Source organism: Prunus avium, chromosome 5, assembly GCF_965620075.1.
Source record: "Prunus avium chromosome 5, drPruAviu1.hap1.1, whole genome shotgun sequence".
NCBI lineage: Eukaryota > Viridiplantae > Streptophyta > Magnoliopsida > Rosales > Rosaceae > Prunus > Prunus avium.
Genome location: NC_142288.1, coordinates 11473974 through 11489808, shown reverse-complemented (window position 1 = coordinate 11489808; position 15835 = coordinate 11473974). Strand labels below are relative to the sequence as shown.

Genomic DNA, 15835 nt, shown 5'->3' with positions numbered 1-15835 from the left:
CATACAACATCCAAAATAGTCACACGACTTAATAATATTTTCCACAAAAATAATAAAACCAAATATTATTTTTGAGGTCATTACAAATATGCTCAAGATTGATTTGATGCTATCAAGTAACAAGAGATTAGTGTTGCAGAATGATTCATGTTTACGGTGAACAAAAGGGTTAATGCACACCTCAAGGAGTTATGTGAAAACACGAAAAACTTTAGTGGTGTCGATGTAATTAAGTAATTAAACTTGAGAATAAAATGTAGTTGCAAACCAATTAAGCCAAGATGAGTCATACGTTGTGTGCAAATCTTGCCACCAAATCAAAATCACCAAAAGATGGTTCATAAGTTGGACTTGGGAATCACTGTCATGGTCTCTCCTCCCTCCCCCATTGTAGGGCTTATGGCTGATGCACAGCACCAGCAAGCGACTGTTGGGAAACAGAACTCTAGAGGAAGGATCAAATAGGGTAATCTCAAAGCAGGGAAAAAAAGAAACCAAATTATGAATAAATTAAATGCATGAATAAATAAGAAAGGCTTGAATGGCTTCCATCTCCGTACTGAATTGCTTGCACCTTTTTTAACCTAGATAAAAGAAGAAAAGGAAATTGTGGACATTAAACACGTCGTTTCTCAGGGATTGTGAAGTATTTGTATTCCAGAGAGCCAGAAAATTCGCTACTGAAAAATAGAGTACATTATCAAAGATACTTTTACACATTACATATCAAGATTACTGATGTTTCAACTGGGGTAAGTTGCCTATACAGTTTCTGTCTCTGCTCAATATATTCTATTCAACAAGATGATTAAGTGCATTTGGTATCCACTATTGTATATCATTGTACAGGGAATGATACATTTGCTTGCTGCAACTCGAAATTTGCAGAATCTACGACCCCATGGAGACAAAAAGGAATTTGCATTTCCAAAAAAGAGTGTTGCCCCTACTTCTTAAGAAGAGTGATGATCTCCAGGAGGCCAAGCCTTTTCCCGTACTGGATAGCCAGCCAACTCATAAAAGAGATGTATGCCACGAGAAAACAAGTGCGCCTGAAGCGGATCATATAGAGAGGAAGCACTCTTGCAGCAAAAAGTTGAGGCAACCGAGATTTCATTTGTTGCAGGAGTTTAATAAAGCTTATGGAGATTAATGAAGTTGAAAAACCAGCAATAACTCCAGCTATAGTTTCCCACCTCCAAAACACCGCTTGTTCCTGGCTGACAAACCAGGAGTGTAAAATCTTCGTCGCACTGAAAAGTAGATGCATTACTAAGACCGTACTACAAGAACAAACATAAAACATATCTAGATTGAGACATTATTTAAATGCAACTCAAGTACTCAACCATTGTTAAACAGAGAGAAATTCTCTCAGAAATATAAAAATGATACCTCAACCAAGAGAGACTTATTGGACTAGTTACGATTATTTCCTACTGGAGAGAAATGCCTGCAGCTTATGAAAATAATGTGGAAAAGCTTATGAAAATAATGTGAAAATAATGTAAATGCTAGAGATTACGGAAAAGCTGGAATAGACATGCCACTAAAAAGATAACCTGGCTACACATCGAAAACATGTAAATGTAGTAGGGTGACATGGGAAGAAGAGAATAGGATGAGACTTATAACACTTTTGTGAGAAACAACTATGATAAGAAAGAGTACATGCACTATATATGACAAGGACAGTGATGACAGTCGTGCCCTCTCTTTCTCTGCATTACAACACAGATACTTCCTCCTTTCCTTCAATAGTTCCTTCTATGGAACTAGCATTCTTGTGCCAATGTAGTAGTGTGAGCAGAAGTTCAGCAAGAAGACACTGGTAGCAATGACCTCCGAAAAGGAATTGGGGAAGAATGGGCAGTTTCTGCCCTTTTGTGTTATTTCCATACTCCCCAATTGAGGAAGAATTCAAGCTGATGTAGGACAAGGGTGAATTGAGAATTTAGGTAGTTAAGCGGAAGCAAAAACAATGGAAAACAGAAAATAGAATGAACAAGGACAGGTCTGGAATCACTCCAGGGGTTTGGCTTCACACCAAGTAGTCTCCAATCTCTGGAAAATAAACTTTTCTTTATATCTCAATAACTGAACTCCATAATGAATTATATGAGAGGGGTATTTATAGCAAACTAAAACCGAGAGACAATAGGATAAAAAATACCTTGCTAAAACAGAAATTCTAACCTAAATAAAATAGGAAACTTATAAATCCTACTAAAATCTGGAAAACTTAAAAATCTTACTAAAATCTGGAAAACTTAGAGAACAAGTTAGAAACTAAACGCAGGAATTAAAAAATTGCCAGATTTAAAGACCAAATTAAATGACTTCCTCTTCTATCTCTTTCTTTTGTAAACCCTAATGGGTTTGACAAAGATGTCCTCATCACAAGCTCTCACATACAAATGTCCTAAGCATAATCTCCAAGCATTTATTTTGATATGAAAGATGTCGTTCGTACACGTATAAATCCATGCAATCATACACATAAATCACATCACCCATCACAATCACTTATTATGGGATGAAACCAAGTACCTAATCATGGAAACAGATGACTACAGTCACAGACAAAATTAATCAGTGCCCTGATCATACTATCACTACGAGCAGAAACAAGCACAAACCAATACAAGATTCATACATCTCGTTTGGTAATGACTGCAAGCAAACTAGCATGGAGATTATTAGTTGATAATCATTCTTTACAATATGCCACACTACACAGAGATGATGAAGATAGTAAATCCCTTTTCTTTTTCGAAAAGAAACATGAATTTCTAGGAGCTATTAGGGGCACTCCAAAAAAGTCATCACACACTCCTCCTTTGTAAAAAATTTGGAAGGAGTGCAGGATGACTTTTTTGGAGTGCCAATAATAGTTCCCTCTTTATATAAAGAAAATAATACAGTAAATCACAGCAGACAAGGTGGACAAGTAAGTAGTCAACAAAAATAAAATAAAATAAAAAGAATCCAAAAAAGAAGAAAAACAGAAGAGTTCTCACTACAAACAGAACCCCAACTGAAAATACACTATTAACTTACTATTTCTTTCCAAGCTCCAATTATAAAAGAAAGCAGCATATCCCAAAATGCATATGAAACAGAAACCCAAAGTGAAGACAAAAGTCTACCTCTACCCTAAAACACCTCAGCCCACCCCACATGATTCTAAAAGATCCAGTTATTCCTCTCCAACCAAATAACCGAAAAATTGCTAAGACACAGAAACTCCCTAACTCTATTGGCTGTTTTCCTAACAAACACATTCTGCCTTTCACAAACAAGAGAAAATCAACCGGCCGGAAATACCCAACATATATGCATTTCTCTGAACCTGAACCAAAAATTTAAAGTTACAGGACAGTGAAGAAAAAGATGATCTGCACTTTTACCCTTTCCTTTGGGACATAATGCACCAATTGGACGAAAGAAAAGTACTCTTTCGATCAAAGCACAGGTATTAGCCCTCCCATGAGCAATTATCCAAGCAATAAATTGCACCTTAGGAGGTACCTTAGTCTTCCAAATTAAAGAAGAGGAAAAGTGGGAAGGGATGAATTAACACAACCTCTAAAGTATGATTCGCATGAAAAACCACACTTACTAGAATCTGACCTAGCAGCTTTAAAAAAGAAAAATTACCATTCTCCAATAAAGACAACCTATAAGTGAGCTCTACATTTTCCAGTTCGTTTAAATTTTTATTAAGTATAATAAACCGCTAAGAACTCTATGTGGTATCCATTGCTTGTCTAATTCACTATGAAAAGTAGCGTAAACAATTGTTTAAAATTAGTATTGAAAATTTTAAATATATTCAGTCCAATTCCATTGAGCATTGAATAGTTTTAAGTAGCAATGTCTCTCACCACGCACTGTATTTGACCTAGATAATACAAATCTATAATACACCTATGTTTTTCTTTCTTTTTAATCAAATGGTAGATGGTTAAATCTCTTGAAGTTTCATTCAAAATTTTCATATTTTTCTCTTATTTTCATTGTTTCTCTTGTGTGCTGTTATCAATGTTTTCATCTTTTGGGACCCGATATGTGCGTCTATGCCAATATTGTTCCCTTGCGTATGAGATAAGTTATTTATCTAGAAGAGTATCCTAATGTGTTCATAAGATTAAGTGAAGAAATCCATAAAGACAGAGCACAACTGATTAGATAAAAGGAAAAACAAAAGGAGAAAAAGTAGTCAGTTTACTCACAGGATGAAATATCTTCTAATCATCTCAAAGGTAGACGGATCCTTAGCTTGGCAACTGAAGAAACCATCATGATATAAGCTTACTTTGGAAATGCCATATGTGTACCAACAGTCATAAGTTTCATTGACCTGAGCAAACAAAGGTGAGAAAATGAAAAATGTCTATCAAGGAGTTACAGACGATGATGTTTAATCATAGTAAATTTAATATCATATAAATATCAAATTTTACCAAAGTGCAATAATAATTTCAACCCTGAACCACACCATAATAAAAAAGCTTTGCAATTACCTTGAACTTATCTTTGGTCAACCATGCAGCACCAAAATTAGGTCTGCAATCAAGAGGAAGGGCCTCATTTGGAGCCTCTGCCAATGCAAGCTGAGTCTGACCAGAAGACTGATCTTTGTATTCCACCTGCAAACAGGAAAGAAAAGAATTAATATTTGACTGAAGAGACCCATATAATTAGAGTTAACATTACGTGTTTTAACTCTTGTCAAGTTAATCATCATAGCATGACTTTAAAGCAGAATTTCTTCAACTGAAACAACTGTGGCACTACCAGCTCACCCATAAAGCCCACATGCCAACTATCTTTTTCAGCCAAGAAGGCTTCAAAAATGTCATTTGACCACCCCACAAGGAATCTTTCATACAACTCTTTTGGTTCATAGATGAACTGCATTTACCTCAAACTTTTATATAAAAAAAACTAATAGACATGCACTCTACTCCAAACCTTTAATAAAATAAACTTCTAATTACAAATTGCGTGTAAAGGTACAATCCAGAAATTGCTACTATTAGTTGTGCATATAATAGAACAATATGATCATATATACAATTTGATGGTAAGGTAGGCTAACCTTAAAAATTGAAGCCCAATAGTAATCATAACGACATCGAAATCTTCTTCCTTCAAAAGGATAAAACACGTGCTTGGCTTTGTAATTGAACAGTCCAAGCTCACACACCTTAGATGACTTAAGGTCAACACCTGTAAAAAGGAAGAGCTATGCCTATTATGATTTCAAGATAGGTACCACAATAATAACGGATCTTCCAAAAACATAACACTAACAGAAAAAGGACAAATGTAACAAAATTTTATATCGAAAAATGCACTAAGAAAATTATATGTATTATGCATATATAAAATTTTCAGTTCATATATGATCTCAGACAGTTGAGAAAGCTGACTTATATTATTTATGAACCTCAGGAGAGAAGAACCCTGTATATGTATATATAAGAATAGGAAAATTACCACTCCATAAGACATGAATTTCAATTAACACACTTGTATTCATGAGAGAGCAAAGTAACATACTGAGTATGTAGTTTCAATGCACCTTCCTTCAAAATGCCAGTAAAACTCATGAAAGCAGAATAAACTAACCCGAGAAAAGCAAGCAATTTTGGTCATAGCTCCAACAATCAACCCGGATGATATCTTTGGCATATATAACAGACTGCAAACATCCTACTTTTCTTATTCCTATTCGCAATTTTAAGTCAACCAAACAGTGACATTCAAGCATCCAAACAGACCCAACTCAATTTTCATTCAGAACATACATATTTATATGTATTAATTTTGAAAAATGACTTACTGCTGGAGACGATCCTGCACTGAGAGGACACAGAAATTGGGCTAGGAACTGAGGAATTGGCGACGAAAATGGCTACGAAGCCGACCAAAAGTGATAGTGCAAAGATAGCAACGATAGGTAAAACGAGAGCAAGAGACCACCGCAGTATTAAATAGGCCATGTTGCCCTTCTCAGAGACCTCCTGAGAATCCATTAAGCTTGGTATTTCCCCAAAATTAGAGGGAATTTGTGGGCTTTTCTGTGTAAGGTCCGGCCACCGGAACCATTTATCCGGTGATCGGAGTGCCCTCGCCACTGAGCAGAACAAACAAAGGGAATTGCTGGTCTTTTGTTTTTTTTTTTCTTTCCTGCAGAAGTTCAAATGAGCTGTTGGTCTTTTCGCTTCTTTCTTTGTTCTTTTCCAATTTTTGTTTTGGGAGTCTTCTTTTTCAATTCGTTTTTGTATTCTAGTCAATTCTACCTGAATTTTCCAAAATTCCTTATTTCAGTCTAGAAATTTTCAAATCAATATAATCCTTAATTTTTAAATCCACGCATAGGGGTGCAAGTTGAATTTGAAATTCCAATTCCTCCTGATTTCGATCCTAAATTTTTGACTTTTGATAAATTCAAATCAATTTCGATATCTAAAAGTTCCAAAATCCAAAAATTCTGAAAATAGTTGGATTGAAATTGGAATGTATCTAATATATTAGGATTTCAAGGTTAAATTACAATGACTAATTTCATGTTAAATATGATCTAATGATCACATACAAGTTGTTCTATACCCCTCTGTTTGAAATTGGAATGTATCTAATATATTGGGGTTTCAAAGTTAAATTACACATAATGACTAATTTCATGTTGAGGTGTCTCCAATTCAAACTTTTAATGACTTTTATAGAGTTTAGAGAGTCTGGATGTATTCAATTTAGATTTTTAATGAGTTTATAAAAGTCTAGTGGTATTCAATTGTGACTTTTAAAAAGTTCTTATTTTTTTTTTTTTTATCATAATGAGAACTTCCATTCATAAAGAAGCAACATCAATACAACCAAAGCTCCTGACTTCTCTAGGTGCTACAGAGTGGCCTCATTAAAACCTTGCCATAAAAACCTCAAATGAAGGAAATCGGTCAAGGAAAAAAAGTACCACAGCACCGCAATACATAAGAAAACTAACCCCATTGTCTATCCTTTCCTAGTAGAGTTTGAATCCATATCGAACCGAGACTTCGGACCGGATCTCCCACCCTACAAAGTGGATTCAGCTTCCCCACTCAAACCATCATAGGGACTCCTTGAACTTGGACTCCCAACAAGCTCAGAGCACAGCTGGACTTGGACCTCACTCAAATTGGCATTCTCAACTTCCCGCCTAATACTATACCCCCCTTCAATCACATCCACCTCCAATCTACATTTCTTATTTGGCTGTGGAGACATCGCCATCAATTCCCCATCCTCCATGAAAGACGTGTCCACCGCTAAAGAATCAAAGGCCACCATATGAATTCAACTAAGCCCATTAATATTAGGAAAAGGTTCATGGACTATTGGTCGTAGAGTGGTGTCGCCCCCCAGTCCATAGCTAACATCCTTTAAACCATTCTCTTTGTGTATAGTGTAAACATCCTTCACCATAGTTTTCCAATGCCCATATTGTTCCTCCTCCACCACTCCTTGCTTTTTAAGTTCACAAGTTGCCCCCACATGGTCGAACCGACCACAGTACAAATAAAAATAAGGCAATCGTTCATATTTAATCTAGTACTGCTTTGCTGGCTCATCCGTTGCAAGACATAGGGTAATACAACGTTTGAGAGGCACAAGCACCCGTAGTGACACATCCAGGATCGCTCCGCCGTAGCACAATATTGTCCGCTTTTGACCCCTCTATCTGCCCTCATGGTTTTGTTTCTGGGAACTCATGAGCAACTTCCCAGTGGGTCACCCATCCTGGGATTGCTCTAGCCCTAACTCGCTTAACTTTGGAGTTCCCATGAATCCGAAGCCTATGAGCTCTCAAAAGGCCTCGTGCTAGATGGAGGTGGGCATGTACATATAAGGCACATCACCTTCTCTCCGTTGGTTGATGTGGGATGTTACAAGCAGTCCCACCCAAATTTTGAGAAACTTCCCAGACAATCATCGTTCAAACCCTTGTCAATCATAACAAAGCTACCAAGAAAGTTCCCAATCTTCTCCCTCATAGCTGTCGTCAGAAAAATGGGAGGAATATGATGAACCCTAATCCAGAACTCTTGTTGTACCAATGGAATCGACAACAGATTGACACATCCATCCGTCAGCGTCAATAGCAAGAGATCTTGATCGAATGTCCAAGGCGATCCCTTTAAAACCTTCCTTCTATCAAACTCATATTTAAAAGAGAAAAGTAGACACTTCGAATCCTCTAAAGGGACTGCTGTAAAACTTTCCCTCGTGTGCCAGATAGTTCGCATAGTACCAAGTAGCACATCGTTGAAGGGTTTACTCGAGAGCAATCGTCCCACTAGCAAGAATCGCTCAGCTTGGTCTGTCCTTGCAAGTGCACAAGATTGATGTAGTATAGCGTTTGACAAGTCCAAGTATCGTTCCCACCAGGATTCTAAATTAATCTAATATTCGAATACCTAAATTTAATCTAACTGATACAAAAGTAAATTTATAGAGATTGTTGTTGAGAAAGTTTATGAAACAAAGAAATTAATAAAAATAATTGAGAATAAAAAGGTTGAGTTTTAAGGTTGAAAAACAATGATGAAGGTCTAGGGTTTCAGAATCAACCACAAGCAATCCAAATTAGATTTCAATGCATTCAACAGATTCTTTCGATTCTTTATATGATAATTCCCATATCTAAGTCCTTTTCAGGCACTCAGACCATAGTTTTTCTTAAGTGTAAGATTCTTTTCTAGTTCAGAAAAAGATCATATACCCAATCCTGCAATTCTTTTCTAGTTCAGAAAAAGATCATATACCCAATCCTGCAATCTATCCTGGTTAAGGCATAAATTTAACAAGTTGGATTCATTACATTCTAGAAAACGATAGAACCAAGCAAACCATTATTCTTCGTCAAACAATAATGTAATTCACCACACTTAATCACAAGAAGCTAATTGAATTATATTGCGAGTTCTGCCTCAAATTCATCTTCTAATTTACTAGATGCAAAGCTCTAAGGTGATTAGTCAAAGAACTTAAACAAATAGCAACAATTAAAATAGTGATTAAACATTCATCTAAAAGAAACTTAGAATCCATTAAATAACATTAGAAATCATGACTATCCATGCTCAGGCGTCATCCTCGCCCTAGAGAATAATTTAGTTACTCATGTTCAAAGAAAACATAATTGAAAAACTAGAAAACATAAAATACAACTTATGCATTGTGACAATGCTCGAGAACTTGACGATGGCAGCGACTCTTGACTCTCCTTCAATTCCAGCCTCCCAAAATCCTATTTTCTGGTCTACTTTAAATAAGGAACAAATCCTCTTTTGACTTGGTAACTATACTTTCCTAGTTTGGCTTCAATTGTCTTTTGATGAGTTGGCATCCAAAATCCTAATAAATATAGGATCAGACCTTAGAAAATAACCTTGCATCCTTATAGACACTTCCCAAATGTAATTGACACAAATTAAACTCCAAAGATTGAACTTCAAAATGATTATTTTGCCAAACCCGCAGAACGCATTCTGCCCAAACTGTCTGTACTAAAACGATCACTACTCTCTCCACACACGTCTGAATCACAAAAATCTAACATCTGTATCTTTCCAACGATATAAGGCTCAACATCTGGTTCGTTCTGAGGAAGTACAGTATATTCTGTCAAGTTGACTGTTCTGCACAGCACATTCTGCTCCCAGGATTGCACATCGTATTTGAATCCCAAAATTGCTCCTTTTGCTTGCTTTTCCATCTTTACTCTTCAAACCTAGTAAAACACAAAACTCAGTAAAAATGGACTAAACTCACTCAAGAACATAGCAAGAATCTAAGAGAAAGATAATAAAAATGTACGAAATATTTGTTATATCACAGCTCTGAGGTGTGTGAGCTCCTCCACCCCAGCAACCTCCACTGTCTTAGACTCCGATAGCGCAAGGCTATTTGAGAAGCCATTCACAATATTATCCATTGATTTCATCACCCATTCCAGGCTGCGTAGACTCCCAAAAAGAAGACAAAAAGGCCAAGATTGGAGACCACAAGTAGTCACCACCAACCCACGCATACAGGAGAGGACCGAAGGGTGACCAACCATGCCTCACAAGGAAGAGACGGCGCACCAACTGTAAAGTGAAAAAGACAAAACCCTAACCTAAGCGAAAGGGACTTTTTTAAGTGATGAATATTAAAAGTATTTAAAAGTTCGGTGGTATCCAGTTGTGACTTTTAAAAAGTCTTTAAAAGTTGGTGGTATCCAAAAAGTTAATGACTTTTAAAAAGCTTATTAAATGAATGACTTTTCCATACTTTTAAGGCTAATTGTTAATAGCAAAATTCTTGCTAATTTACTAGTGTAGGGGTCATTTTATTCCAGCAGCTAAACGAATGGGCTTGGGTTGCTGTAAAGGATGAGTGGAGAAGGTTGCCCTTGTTTCTGAGTTCAAAGACCGAGCTCCAAGAGAGTTTTGAAAGGAGTAGTGACAACCTTAGAAAACACCTTGGATTCTTTCACCATTCAACCAAATAAACGTGACCAATTAGCAATGGAAATGCTTGGCTTGAGGAGCTTGTGACATGGGAGCTAAGCCTTCACAAGTTTAGCCATTTGAGAGAGAGACAAAAGCTTGAATTTCTTATGGAAACAAATATTCAGGGCAAGGGATAGAGAGATCTGAAGAGATTTTTGACTAAGGAAGAGAGGTAGAGATGGGAATAGAGAATGGGGTGTCTTAAGTAAATTCCCAGCCGCTCGACAAAGCTTGGTCGCGCTCTGGATGATTTACCAGAAGAGAAAATGGGAAGAGATGGAGGAATGGGGCTCGAAATTGTGAAGGTTTCAGGGATGAGAGATGAAGCTTGCTCTCTGAATGTGGTTGTTTTGCTGGGTAGAGAAAGCTCCATTTTATAGGCGCTTAGAACCCTAATTCTATCGATCCTCCATTCCCTCTTTTCCTTTGCTTCTTCCATTTCAACCCCATTTGGTAAAACTTCCCTAGCCTGCGCACCTAGGCATGAAGCCCTTTTGGGGGTTCCAAGATCTTCACGCAGCTGGATTTCTTTATGTGGGTGAGGCGCCACCCTCTTTTTACTCTAGTTTTCCTATTAAAGCTTGCAGAAGAAATAAACAAGGGTAAAGGCGTTAGTCTAATGGGTATTCCTATGAATCTCCGTTGGTTTTTGCAGTGGCTTGCTATTTGACTTGGTTATGAGTCTTTTGACAATGCTAGATATTTTATAAGGTACTGGGCTGGGCTTTTTCTAAGATATTGGGTCATTGGCATTTTATTTCTAGCAACCAGCTAAGGCTTCATAGTTTCGTCAAGTTGCTGGAAGTAGCTTGTTTGCTTCGTTTTTTGACAAGGCGCTGGGTGTTTTAGCTGGTGCAGGATTTTCCTAAGTATTGCAGGCTATTGGACATTCTCCTAAGGCATTGGGTCATTTTTCTCTCTCTTTTGCTTACCCATATGTTTGGGCTCAAGAAATGGGCTTGAGTTTTGGTGCTCCCAAGTAACCCAAAACTTCCACTTCTTGGCTCATCAATGGGCCTCGTGAATGCTCGTAACCATCCATACCACAACCCCCTCAGCAAGCCTCAGGCATTTGCGTGGCTTGGGCCCACTTAAGCTTGTAGCGTGGCTAGGTGTAATAATAATGATTTTCACTTGGCATTGCATGTCGCTTGGCGTGCTTGAATTTTGTCCCCTTTAAAAGGGATATAATGCTTGACAGGATAATTAGCATGGGCTTGTAGAGGCAGTGCATTTTATAGGCTCTAGCGTGGCGGATTACATATTTATTTGGCATGGCATGTGGATCGTGACTCGTGCGAGCGTGGATGACGAGCTTTCGCGTGCCCAAATCAGGTTTCTTCTTAGTAAGGTATCGTACTGGCCTAGGAATATTTTTGGGCCCAACCTTGGATTTTTTGGGCCTCAACAACTAGTAACTTTTATCAACTCTATGAAAGTATTTAAGAATTTGTCAACTCTATGAAAGTCACTCACTTAAAAAAGTCTTTATAAGTAAGGATTGGATATCTCCCCCCCCCCCCCCCCCTAAATATGACCTTATAACCACAGACAAGTTGTTCTATACCCCTCTATTTGGATGGAGGAAAATAACTTGCGAGTTAGCTAAAAGAAATTGATATTTCCATTGTTCAGCGACTTAAGTATGGAACTTATTAAATGACGCACGGGAAAAATCATGGAAATTGGGGATCAAGATTCCCGAGTTTAATTTCTGCCAAAAGAGGCATCATTTTGCAATTTCTACTAAGGAGAAATTCGTTTTTCACTGTAATTTCGGTCATTTACAAAATTCGATATATATAAATTCAAACACTAAAATTATTAATTGCCAGAAATTTAAACGATGGAGATCTAAATTCCATCATTTAAGAATTTTATGCAATTTTCAATTCCTTCATCTAAACGGAAGGTATGTTTGAATGAAGTGATTGTAATTGTAATAGAAATTTTAAATGATGGAATTTGGAAGTGCTCATTTAAAATTTCATCAGAGGCAAATTCTAGTGTTTAGATGTCATGCACGTAGAATTTAGAAAATAACGGAAATTACAATTTCAAGTGTTTGAATAGTCATAGAATTTACTAAGATTTTAGCATAGCTAATAACATTTTGTTTATATGAAGTTTATTATATTCAAATAAGAATTATTCCTACTCAATCAAACGGATGTAAAAAGGATATGTGGAACAAAATGCATAAACCACACAAACACAAAGTGAAAGGGACATATTCTAACTGACACATAAATCTTAGCCAAAAGATAAATTAAAGGTTACATAAACTCCAAAAGATAAATTAAAGGTTACATAAACTCTCTCTCTAGTAGTTTGTAGAAGTGTCTAAGTGCTTCAATCCCTTTAGGCCTAATGATACTTGGGTTAGATTTTGTTTTTAAGCTCAAAGTTTTAATCTTTACTTTTGTTGCCTAGAGATTAAGTATAATCTCATCTTTGTGGCTTAATGAATTTAGAATATCCTAAGGTTTTCCTTCAAATACACTATATCATCTCAGTTTGCAATTACTTTCCATAAAAAAGTTATAGCATCTTCATGAGATTGTTAAGTAAAGAATCAAAGTTAAATAACCTTTTATTCACACCAAAAAAAAAAGCTACAATAAACTCTTCTTTTGTATAAAACAAATAAAAATATATAATTACCTTCAGATATTCTTCCCATACATTCTCTTCATCAACTATGATTATCTTCTTTGTTGCATCCCAATTAGGGATGGCAACGGGCCAGGTATGGTCTGGGTATGCCAATACCATCCCCATCCCCGATTCCCAAACCCACCCCCCCCAATCCCCGTTTAATAGGTTTCAGGGAATCCCTACCTCGTACCCATTGGGGGACCATCCCCTACACCTACCTCGATTCCCCGAATTTTGTAATAAAAAATATTTATTCTCACATTAATTTAACATTACACACATTTAATATAATTATAAAATTCAACTCAAATACTTAAAATCGCCTCAATCTCAATCTCACAAACACATTTAATAGTTGAAAGCTTCATCATCTTACAAACTCCATCCCAATCTCACAAAAACAAATAAGTACACAACTTAATCAAAATAAGCACAAATAAATCCAAGTCCATAACTTAGTCAAAAAAACATGCTTCATTTATATCACAATATTTTTTGTGAACTAGTGACATATAATTTTTGTGAATCTTGTTAAAAGTCTCATTATTTTTCTTCTTCTTCTTCTTTCTCAACACCAAAACTGTACATGGATATGACTCTTCTTCTTCCCTCCATATATGTATATGGATACCTTGATTATGAGAGTGTAGGGGTTTTTTATTCCAGCAGCCAGACGAATGGGCTTGGGCTACTGTAAGGGGTGAATAGATAAAATTGCCTTTGTTCCTGAGTTCAAAGACCAGGCTCCAAGAGAGTTTTGAAAAGTCTGCGGAAAACCTTAGAAAACACCTTGGGTTACTTTCACCAATAAGCCAAATGCCCGTGGCAAATTACTAATGTGACTTGCTTGAGGAGCTTGTGGCATGGGAGCTAAGCCTTCACAAGTTTAGCAATTCGAGAGAGAGAGAGAGAGAAAAGCATGAACTTCTTACATAAAGAAAAGGTTCAGAGTGGGGGGATAGGAAAATTAGGAGGGTTTCTATCTCAAAAAGGGGAGAAAACAATGGAAGTAGAAGATAGGGTGTCTAGAGTAAATTTCCAGTCGCTTGACAAAGCTTGGTTGTGCTCTGAATGATGGGTGCTTTGTTGGGTAGAGAAAGCTTGCTTTTATAGGCACTTAGAACCCCTAACTTTATCGAACCTCCTTCTTCCTTTTCCTTCACTCCTTTCCATTCACTCCTATTTGGTGAAATTTCACTAACCAGAACACATGGGTAACAAGTTCTTTGGGGTTCCAAGATTTTTATGCAACTGGACCTCTCCATGTGGGTGAGGCGCTGCCCGCTTTTTCTTTTGGGTTTCCCTATTAGAGCTCGCAGAGGAAAAAGAGAATGGATAGAGCGTTTGCCCAACGGGTATTCCTCCTACACATGTGAATTTCCTTTGGTTCTTGCCATGGCTTCTCGTTGACTCTGTTATGGAGCTTTGACAAAGGGCTGAACACGATGCTAGATTTTTTATAAGGCGCCGGGCTGGGCTTTCCTAAGGTATTGGGTCATTGGCACTCTATTTCCAGCAACCTGTGAGTTTGGTTTCGTCAGGCTGTTGGAAGTAGTTTACTTGTTTCGTTTTTTACGAGGTGTTGGATGTTTTAACGAATGTGGGTTTTTCCTAAGTGTTGCAGTGGACCATTAGATATTTTTCCCAAGGCATTGGATCACTTTTCTCTCTCAAATGCTTACCCATGTGCTTGGGCCCAAGAAATGGGCTTGAGTTTTAGTGCTCCCAAGCAGCCCAAAACTCCCATTCCTTGAATCCTCAATGGGCCTTGCGAGTGCTCATACCTATCCATACCATAACCTTCTCAGCAAGCCCCGGATATTTACGTGGCTTGGGCCCACTTAAGCATGTAGCATGACTTGGCATTAGAATAGCAGTCCTTTTATTTGGCATCGCATGTTTATTTAGCATGTTTGTGCTTGAGTTCTATTATGCCGTAATAAGCTATGATCGGGCCAAATAGCACTTGATAGGTCGGTACGCATGAATTTATAGAGCCGGTGCGTTTTGACCCTTTTGCATGGCAGGTGCGCTTGTTTGCTTGGCGCAGCACGTGGCCCACAACTAGTGCGGGTGCGTCCCACAAGCTCTCATATATCCCAATTGGGCTCCTTTTGTGGTTAAATGTTTGTGCTGGGCTAGGAATGAGCCTGGGCCCAGCCTTTGGATTTTTCAGGCCTCAACAGAGAGTAATATGTGTTTTTTGTCTACCTCTATCATAGAATGGTATGCGATTACTAATCTACATTAGTCATCCAATTGATGAGGATTTCTAATCTACCCCCTACATTGATTCACTTCGAATGTTTTTGTTGCGTTAGTATGTATAGTAGTTATCTAATGTAAAGGTGATGTTTGGTGTTTGATTATTTTCGTTATCTTCGGATTGTTTGAATTTTTTAATTATACATGTTCACATATGAATTTTGTTTTTTAAAATCAATATTTGTTATGGTATTCGACTATTTCATTATCTTTGGATTTGTTGATTACACATGTTTGCGTATGAATTGTTTAAAAAAAAAATCAATATTTGTTATGGTGTTTGATTATTTTCGTTATCTTTGGATTATTTGAATTTGTTGATTATACATGTTAGCATATGAATTGTTTTTTTAAAAATCAATATT

General features: G+C 37.1%; 1 protein-coding gene across 1 annotated transcript; it reads right to left on the bottom strand.

Annotated features, from left to right (window-relative positions):
• Positions 1-628: 628 nt before the first annotated feature.
• On the bottom strand, positions 629-6267 carry LOC110768280 (exopolysaccharide production negative regulator). Its single transcript, XM_021971983.2, has 5 exons — positions 5852-6267; positions 5105-5235; positions 4527-4652; positions 4236-4363; positions 629-1253 (listed from the first exon to the last, which is right to left on the bottom strand). Exons 1-5 carry the CDS (start codon positions 6042-6044, stop codon positions 947-949), a joined length of 885 nt encoding a protein of 294 aa, XP_021827675.1. The 5' UTR covers positions 6045-6267; the 3' UTR covers positions 629-946.
• Between the last annotated feature and the right edge of the window lie 9568 nt (positions 6268-15835).

Excerpts from the sequence above, each read along its gene's own strand:
- LOC110768280 (XM_021971983.2), bottom strand. The coding sequence starts at position 6,044 with ATGGATTCTCAGGAGGTCTCTGAGAAGGGCAACATGGCCTATTTAATA. Across the intron at positions 4,653-5,104 it reads ATTGGGCTTCAATTTTTAAG|GTGGAATACAAAGATCAGTC; the intron begins GTTAGCCTACCT and ends TCCTGTTTGCAG. Across the intron at positions 4,364-4,526 it reads TGACCAAAGATAAGTTCAAG|GTCAATGAAACTTATGACTG; the intron begins GTAATTGCAAAG and ends TTGTTTGCTCAG.